Raw genomic sequence first — 9,694 nt, forward strand, 5'->3', positions numbered from 1 at the left:
AACTCAGTTTTTTACTTGAGTGTTAATTAAATACATTTGATACATTTACTAATTACTACATTTTGAAATTTCAGTTTTATGGCTAAATGAAAACTTTAATTTCAGATTTGGTGTTTTGTTAAAACAATTATTTTGATGCCTCGCAAATTTACTTATTTATACTAATTTACTTATTTAGGTATTTATCATTTAGTTTGTGCAGTATACATATTTCACATTAATTAATTATTAATTATTTAATTCATTCATTCATTCATTCATTCTTTTTGCAGGTTTTGTCCTCCAAAGTACAATGTGTTTTCTCACAACGGGAACTGTATGTATATGTACACACTCTCTTGCCTCAGCAACTGAAATAAAGTTTTGGGAAACTGGATGTCAGCCTACACCCAACTTGCCATTATTCAGATCACTGTCACTTTACCCATTTCACTGGCCCAGTCTGTATGCTCCTGCGGCCTACCTACAGCTGTCTGGACTGGAGACAAATCACACAGACACTGGGAAGAGGCGTTTCTGGAGCTGTTTTTAACAGTGAGAGTGACCTAATCATAATGTGCATCAACTGTCTGTTTTTAAATGCCACCCACAGATGGGCTACAGATACAGACACAACGAGAAAGAGAAACAGAAGGCAGAGTTAACACAAGTGATGAAACAAAGCTAGCTGAGTGCTAGTGCTGAGCATCATCATAACGTCGCCACACTGCAGTTTATCCTGACCAAGGAAGCTCACAAAGGAAGAGACAATATGGTCAACCAACCAGAGTTTGCTTTTTAATTGATGTTTAGAGGCAAGTAAATGTGTAACTGGACCTAACTCAAAGGTGGGCTTTTGGATAGTGTCTCAATCTCATTTCATTCTTCATTTACTGTCAGGTATCTCACAAACTTTGTCAAATTCAGAGACTAGTTGAAGCAGCAGAGAACGGTCACAATGCAAACAATGCACAGAACGAGAAGGAGGGGCAACGGTAGCTGGTAATGTCTGAACTGGAACAAGATGGGTTTTGATTGTGGTCTTGTTTGTTTATTTTTTTCTTAACGCCAAGTCTGTCTTACACACAAGTTGGGGGGAACAATTTAGAATCTTCAATTCACCTGACCTGCATGTTTTTGGGCTGTGGGAGGAAACCGGAGTACCCGGAGTAAACCCACGCTGACACAGGGAGAACATGCAAACTCCACACACCTGCTGGGGCTCGAACCAGGGACCTTCTTGCTGTGAGACAACAGTGCTAACCACCTAGCCACTCTGCCGCCCTGATTGTGGTCTTGTAAATCCAGCATTTTACACACAACGTATTAGAATACATAAAATTAAAATCACAGCAGGGTGCTGGATCCATTCACACCTAAGCATTCTCTATATGGACAGCTCTTCCTGGGTCTGCTGGAGAGCACTCACACTAGGGGACAAGCAGGAGAAGACAGGAAGCATGTGGTATTCTGGCAGACTGTTAAAGATTGCTTCCCTGCTGAGACACTGTCTACAAACACAGCCGAGCACCATGTAGAGAATATGTGTGTGTACCTTCTTCAGGCTACATACACAAATACCATTCAGTGTGTACACAGACACACATGATGAACATATCTGTAGAAAATGCCACTCTCTGTGGGCACACAGTAATGAAGCAGCATCTGGCCCAAACTGGTTACTTCCTTAAACTCCAACAGTTAAATGGATTGTTCACCCAAAAATGAAAAATCTTTTATCATTTACTCACCCTCAAGTTGTTCTGTATGAGAGCTTTTCTGTATTTTGAAGAATGTTGGTAACCAAACAGTTGACAGTAGTCACCGACTTGTCTGATCATTTGAACATGTCTGATCATTTGAATCAGGTGTGTCTGATTAGGTTGGCATACAACAGCTGTGTCCAAAAGCATATGCCTTGTTGCCCTATCAGATAATGACTTTCCAGGCAGCGTACCTCCCGAAAATGATTTCAGGCATACTTCTGAGACAGCATAATAGTTTAATGATCTACAACAAAATAAGAGAGTGCTTTGGGGATAACTACGTGAATATTACATTTCTATAGTACTAATTTCTAGCTAGAAATGAGATTGAATGTGGAAATAACATTTACATTAACAGACAAACTGACCAAAGACCACAGCTTTTAGATGCCATAGCTCAACTGTTATGGAATCAAACCCACAGTCCTGTGGGATATCATAGGCAGCGAAGGATACCTTTATGCTGCCTTCAGATGAGTGGTATCTCAGCAGACATGATGTGACATGATCATTGGATTCGGACATGCCTTGTTGCCTTCCTACCTCCATATGCTGCATGTGGAGGCAGCATTTTTCAGCTTTTGGGCACAGCCAAGATGTGTAGTGTTAAGTGGTGGGGGTACTTTATCTAACATAAAGTAGCCTGCTCAGAACTTTTTCCAAACATGATAATACATAGTATTGGAAGTAGCAGAATTCAATTTTTAGCTCAGTATACAGTTCTTTCACTCAATCTCTATGGGGACCCTAGGAGCCAACAACATTGGATCATGACCTGAGCCATGAAATACTGACGCTGTTGAGATAATGCCACTGTAGTCCGGCATGACCAAGACTTTCAAGGAAAAGCAGACTTCATTCAGTCCAGTTTGAATTCCCCTAAAGCAGTGGTCACCAACCTTTTTAGGCCCAAGATCCCTGACCGGGTCATTATCATAGCAATAAAGGGACGACACGGAGGGTACATCTGTGTCCTTGGAGCACTGACACATGGGTCAGGGATCAAATGTCAGGGGGTCACAGCTTACCTCTGGGTTCCTCTGCCTGCTTGGCCAGCTTGCGGAGAGCGGCAGCAAATCCCGAGTGGGCGGACTGAGATGCAGGACTGCCATTGGTCACAATAGAACTGTTGAGGGGAGATGGGGTGAGGGGACTGACTGTCGCCGTGGTGCGGGTCGCTGTGGAAATCATGCCTAATGATGGTGACTTTGGCTCATGGCTCATGCCTGAAGGAGACAGAGAAACAGAGTGAGATATTAGAAACAATAAACTGGATACATGGACCCAAAACTGACGGGTTGACTCACTGAGGATGTAAACAGCCTGACACAAAAAACACTGTCTGACCCTAACAGCTGCAGGACAGAGTAGAAGAAGAAGAGGTCAAAGATTATGCCCAAGGTCAGCTTGTCTGTCCACCAGCATTCAATCCTAAAAGATTCCTATAATCCTAGGCTAAAATCCATAGACTTTGATCGCTGGTTTGACATGTTAACTGACAGCCAATTAACGGCCGTTGTGATCAAATTTTACCCCTGACGAAATTCTGGCAGCGTTAGAAGATTTGGCACACAGTCCTACAGTATGATGTCTCTTACGACGAATGTCAAACTGTCTTCGTTTTTCAAGACAAGCCATGGTCAGAATTAATGCTAGAGTTTTCTTCTAACGTTCTTGTTCTCCGTTCACGGAATTCATATGATATGTTGCCTTTGCTATAATAAACTATTATAAGAGCGGCGCATGCGCAACGCTGAACTCATACGTCATCAGCCCGGAGCTGCTTCCGTGTACAACTGTTGGCGCAAGCTACATTAAAGTGATTATTACGTTTTGAATATGGATATTTTTCTTACAAAAACGCATCGATTCACTACAGGAGGCCTTTGTTCACCCCCCGGAGCCGTGTGAGACACTTTTTTTTAATGGATGGGCGCTTTTTATTTAACTTCTTTTGGACTGATGCATGCAACACCCGCTGAGTGGCATTAAACAGCTTGAAAGATCAAAGACAATTTTTAATATAACTCCGACTGGATTCGTCTGAAAGAAGAAAGTCATATACACCTAGGATGACTTGAGGGTGAGCAATTTATGGGCTAATTTTCATTTTTGGGTGAACTAACCCTTTAAGAAGAATCGCTTTATGTATTCCCCAATTGTAAGTCGCTTTGGATAAAAGCATCTGCAAAATTACTAAATGTAAATGTTTTTTTGTGGTTGTCAACAGAGATCTTGTAAGCAAGAAAACAAAAAACACCATCGGCAGCTTTAGATGTTTTAAAATTAATAAAACAAAGTATAAAGTTAACAAATGTGATTTTAAAACAAAACAATGACCAAGAGGCTCCATGTTTGTTTGTGGGCAGGATATGCAGTAACAATCAGTGAGCAATCAGTCACTCTTTTTCTTTCACGGCAGTAGAAACATAGGCCGGTTCTTAGAGCTGATCACAGATCCACTGCCATTTCAGTACAAACAGGGGTGAGAGAGACAGACATATAGAGATATAGAGGAGCTCTCTGCAGACCTGTTCACCCACTGCACTACACATGAACTGCTCAGAGCAATTAATAATGAAATAAACAACAGCAGCAGTAGCACTGAAATGCTGATCCTCAGACTGACACTTCACACAGCGCAGATGTAAAGTGCTACTATGTTCACATTCCTGCTCACAGATGCATGATGGGGAGTCGCAAACACACTAGCACACAATCTCAACACCTTTACATTAATGTCACACACACACACATGCACACACACGCACACAGTCTGTCTGTTTCGGTTTACTCAGTTCACAAACTGTCGCTCTTTCAGAAAAAAATGTTTGGAGCTTATCTAACAAAGCAACACACACACACACACAACACAATCCCTTTTCGTCAAGTGAAACGTTCAGTGTAGCAGCTGCTGCAATATCGCATGACCCTCCTCCTCTCCACCCATAATTCCTCTGCCCCTCTGAGATAACACAGAAAGAGAGACAGGGGGAGGGGGATACCCTGGATATCCTTATCCAGAGGTAGTGGCATGTTCTGACATGCTCTTCCACTAAAACAATCTCCTTCCCCCATGTCTCGCACTCTCAAAGGCACATCTGTGCTCCACCCCCTATATAAACAGCAAGACAGATGAGAACAAGTACTAATGGGCAGTTCAAACCAAGCAAAACTTTTTACCGCTACAAGCATTTTAAGCCAAAAAGAAAATGTGTGTATCCCTTCACTCTGGTTGTTTGTGTTTCATATAGGAAGGGGCCATGAATCAGCTGCTATAGGTGCCATTTGTTTTGGAGTGATAGGAACAAAAAGCCATTATTACTATACTCATATCACACTTATAATCACCCACATATGGGTGACCAGTTTTCGTCCATAAGATGCTGTAACATGTAAAACTACTTTCTTGCACTATGATTAAGCATATTGTTTGGAAAAGGTCCAATCCGCAGTAACTACTTCTGTTTATCTGAAACGTTGAACAATTGTAAAAAAAAAAATAAAATAAAAAAAAACCTTTGCAAATTAAGGTGGATACACACTACCTAGCACCATTTTATCACAACAGCTAATACTGCTTACAGTAGACCGATATATTATCATTATATTGCAATTTTCCTACATAAATGCCATCACTCGATTTTACACCCATCATTTTATTGCAGGAGAGTGCAAACATATCTGTCACATTTAGCAATGGATTATTGTTCTTTTAAGCATATAAATGGCTACAACATGATACTCTTTCATTTAGGTACATAGACTTTTTCAGAGCCTGATCACAGATATCACAATCAACCCCACTAACCCCAGAGATGCAGAAACACAACTACTGATTTAATTTATTGAATAAACTCATGAGTTTCAACCAGCCAACACAAAGGCAAGGTGTTTGTGTGAGGTGTGTGCAGGACGTGAAGGGTTAAATTGAAGTCTAGAAGTCATCACCGTAGGCCACAATGACTCAATTCTCTTTCCTCCTGTTGATGGTCACAGCTTTCTCGCAGAGATATAAAGAGAAAGGGGTGAGGGAGGAACTGATCTCAACTCAACAACATGGCTCATTTTGCTGCATACATGCTCAAACAACTAAGTAGTGTTGTCACGGTACCAAAATTTCAGTATTCGGTACCAATACCAGTGAAAATCCACGGTTCTCTGTACCAATTTCGGTACCAAAGCAAAACACAAAAACATGCTAATTAAAAATTTGACTATACTTTTATTTAATCCAAACTGTGTACATATTTAATTTTAAAGGGCTTTTAAAACCTTCTAGAGTTATTCAGCCAAGAATAACAACTAACTAAGTTAGCTAAAAAAGCCCAGAACTGCTTTTCTGACTGATATGACACAAACAATGTTAACCATTTGTACATTCTCTAACACGCATATTTTAGATTCACAATTCATTTAAAAGCCTCTGGTGTGTAAAAATAGTAAATATCATCATGTCCTCCTGTTTTTTTACCATAATAAAAGTTATAAGAGCATTAAATAGTTAATAGTCTGTCTTTAAAGTGTTTTGTTAGTTTGGTGTGTTTCCTCATTTTGAGGTCGCAATGTCTCAGTGCTTTTATGAAGAGAGCGCATCTGCGCATCCTTCGGATAGTGCATCAAGAACCGGGTTGACCGGGTACTCTGTACCACCGGGACTTAAAAAAAACCTGGTACCGTAACGTTTTCATTTTTTTAGTACCGACTTGGTACCGAAGTACCGGTTCTTTTGACAACACTACAACTAAGTACCTTACACACAACACTTTTTTTTTACAATATAGTCGGCACAGCATCCTCTTTTAGTTTCAATCTTTCTGAAAATCCCGGGTTGAATTGTGCCTTGTTTGTAAACGAATCCATGGTAAAATGAGGTGCACAAAGGACCGAGTGCTTGCTGACTTGGTCTGGAGCTTCATTAAAAATAAAGTTCATCCACTGTTTCCTAATGTTAGGATCCGAAGTAAGGCAATGAAAAGACAGCTTGGCACTGCACAGCATCTTGTTATCTTCTGAACCATCTTTATCATTTGGTTTCTGTGTAGAACTTCACCTCTAGTTTTTTTACACTACATGAGCAAGTCGGTGGGTGGGGTTAAACAGGCAGAGATGTAGAAGCAGGTGTTGATCTTCTCCTGCGGTCGGAGGTGGTGTTTAGCCACACTATTACGCCATAAGTTTGTACATTCCACAAGCTGTCGTTTTGACAGACTGGCTTCAATATAAGCCATTTCTAGACCAGGGGTTTCAAACTCATTTTCACTGAGGGCCACTTCAACATTATGGCTGCCCTCAAAGGGCCGGTTGTAACTGTAAGACTGTACAAATGTTACTACTTTTCAATATATTGTTAAATAACTGTCTCTTTATTTTATTATTACTTATTTAAGCTACAAATATTGTATATGCATCTGCATAGATGTAAAAATATATGTTATCGTGTTATTTTAACATAAATCTTTTTAATTTATCAGGTTAAGAAATCCACATTACTCCATAAATCAAAGTAAAAAACAAAGACAAATATTATCAAACTCAAGTCATTACTTTAACTTTGTTAAAAACTTTGTGTTACATTTGAGAGGGACAGAACTATGGAACAACAAATAATTGTGAGTTGCTAAGAATGTGTGACAGATATGGCATTTAAAAAAACAAAAAACAAAAACAAAGGAGCCCGGTCTTATGAAAATGTGTATCAATAGCACGATTTTCTGTTTCTATTTGGCATGTCAGGGCTCTACAGTGCGACCATTTCAGTCGCATTTGCAACTGGAAACTACTGCGTGCGACTATGAAAAAATATTTAGGAGCACCTGTGCGACTGACCCGATCAGCATTTATGTTTGCGATGAGGGAGCGTCAAAAGTTTCTAACGTACTTACGAGTAATGTATCATCACAGACGTATCCTCTCATTATAACAAACAAAGTGTTGACAGGGTGTAAATAAGAGATTCATTGTGCAGTGTAAGGAGCTTCGTTGATTATAATGGAGTTTTGTGAGATCGCGATGAACTATGATGAGTGACAGCTTTTAATTCTTATTAAGGGAGTTTGCAAATGTGATACTGATTTAATACAACAGTTCATTGAACAAGAAGTTAATATTAAGTGACTTATATTGTCTGACTACAACACTATTGCCTTATTTTTCTCTATTTCGTTAACGAAAATAGTTTAAAACAAAGAACAGCTGAGCCGCTGCGCATCTCCATTCAAACACAGCATTTCGTTTATGAATGAACTGCGTTTTTAAATTAATCTAGTGAGTCAATGATTCAATTACCCATTCATAAAGACAGTCACATACTTCGTTCCTGAATGAATCAGCCGTTCGAACGAATCAATTAAATGAATGATTCAGTGATCAAATCAGTGACTTACCACCACCTGCTGGCATTTTAGTTTCATTTTTAAAGTATCTTTTCTGTTATTTAAATCATTTAATATTTTTATATTCAAAATGTTATATTTAAAACATTAACCTCAACATGAATTGCACTCATGCGACCTCTGAGCCTCATTAAACGTCTGAAACGTATAAATATATATTTTTTAATTTGACATAAAAGATTACATGCTTTTAATTAGCATTAGTTAGATAAATGCCATTACAAAGGTAAAAACAAAATTCCCTGTAAATCACTTTAAGGAGTCAAATATCACCTCGTAATGGGAAGGTTAATTTTTTATTGATTTGAAGGTGCTCCTAAATTTTTGACCATTCTCCTAAATTTTTTAAATTAGGAGCACAAGCGCTCCTTAAAAGAGAAGTAAGCGTAGAGCCCTGCATGCGATTTATACTCAGAAATTGACTTTGGCATGCATATGATACGCAATCAGTGCTTTAAGTGGAAAAAAGAAGTGGTGGTACTCAACCCCACTCCCCAACCCAAAAATAAATAAATAAATACAAACTAAAGTACTAAAAAAGTACTTTTTAATTTTCATAATTTGCAATGAAAGTATATAGTGCCACAATAAATAAATAAATAATTGTTTGCGATCGATACAATTCACATTTATTTGTATATCTCTTTTCATGATACACATCATTGAAAAGCAGATTCACAGAAAATGAATGTACATTTAGTTTACAGCACAGTTTAATAAAAAAATTGCACAAGTTAAGCTGCAATACCAAACAGGACCACAGGGAGACGCCAAAAGACCACTAAATGAGCTATCTTGACCTGACTGATCCATGCAGAATTACTAAACCACTGACTAGGCTTACTGCGTAATCAACAACACCTTCAGCCAGCATCCAGTACGTAACACTCGCTCTTTTTAGCAAAATAGCTGACATCTGGACGCAGGCCCGGATTGGCTAATCGGGAGCACCGGGAGGATTTATGATTGTCTATTGTTTATTTTTTCTGTTAAAAAGATAACTGAGCCTTTAAATCTCCCCCACTCTCAACACACACACACTCACGCACCCCCCCACCTCCCCCTTCCTCACACAGAGGCAGAGTGGCAGAGTGAGATCGCAATTTAGCATCCCCAATGTCTTGAGATCATGTTCACCGAGTTTGGTGTCAATCGGTTGGAAGTCCTCAGAGGAGTATATCAAATTTCAGAGCATGCGCTTTTTACACAGCCCTGAATAGCCAACTTCCTGTTGGGCGGAGCCTATGACATGCAGCGTGAAAGTTGTTCAGCTCAGTGAGATCTATATGTGTACCGAGTTTCATATGAATACATGCAAGTATGTGAGATATACATCAAGTTTTCAGACTGTGTTCCTGGGGGCGCTGTAGAGTTCCTGTGCCATGCCCGGGTCCCAGCCTCTGCGGCGTCCTAATGACCGCAGATTCCAATGTGTGTGCCAATTTTCAAGAGTTTTTTAGCATGTTAAGGCCCCCAAAAAGCCCCGGATAGTCGAAGAAAAAAAAAATTAATAATAATAATCCTTAGAAAAACAATAGGGCCCTGCGCCTTAGT

The 9,694-nt window shown here is 39.5% G+C and overlaps 1 protein-coding gene across 3 annotated transcripts in view; it reads right to left on the bottom strand.

Moving 5' to 3' along the window:
* The window catches only part of LOC107719882 (genetic suppressor element 1-like), a 213,847-nt gene that overhangs the window by 41,542 nt on the left and 162,611 nt on the right, over positions 1-9,694 (bottom strand). For all 3 annotated transcript variants that reach the window (XM_016527424.1, XM_016527423.1, XM_016527425.1), the window contains one exon: positions 2,774-2,971. In XM_016527424.1, the coding sequence (XP_016382910.1) occupies positions 2,774-2,971 (198 nt within the window). The remainder of the gene's footprint in view (positions 1-2,773; positions 2,972-9,694) is intronic.

Source organism: Sinocyclocheilus rhinocerous, unplaced genomic scaffold (assembly GCF_001515625.1).
Source record: "Sinocyclocheilus rhinocerous isolate Xijiao unplaced genomic scaffold, SAMN03320098_v1.1 scaffold1593, whole genome shotgun sequence".
Lineage (NCBI taxonomy): Eukaryota > Metazoa > Chordata > Actinopteri > Cypriniformes > Cyprinidae > Sinocyclocheilus > Sinocyclocheilus rhinocerous.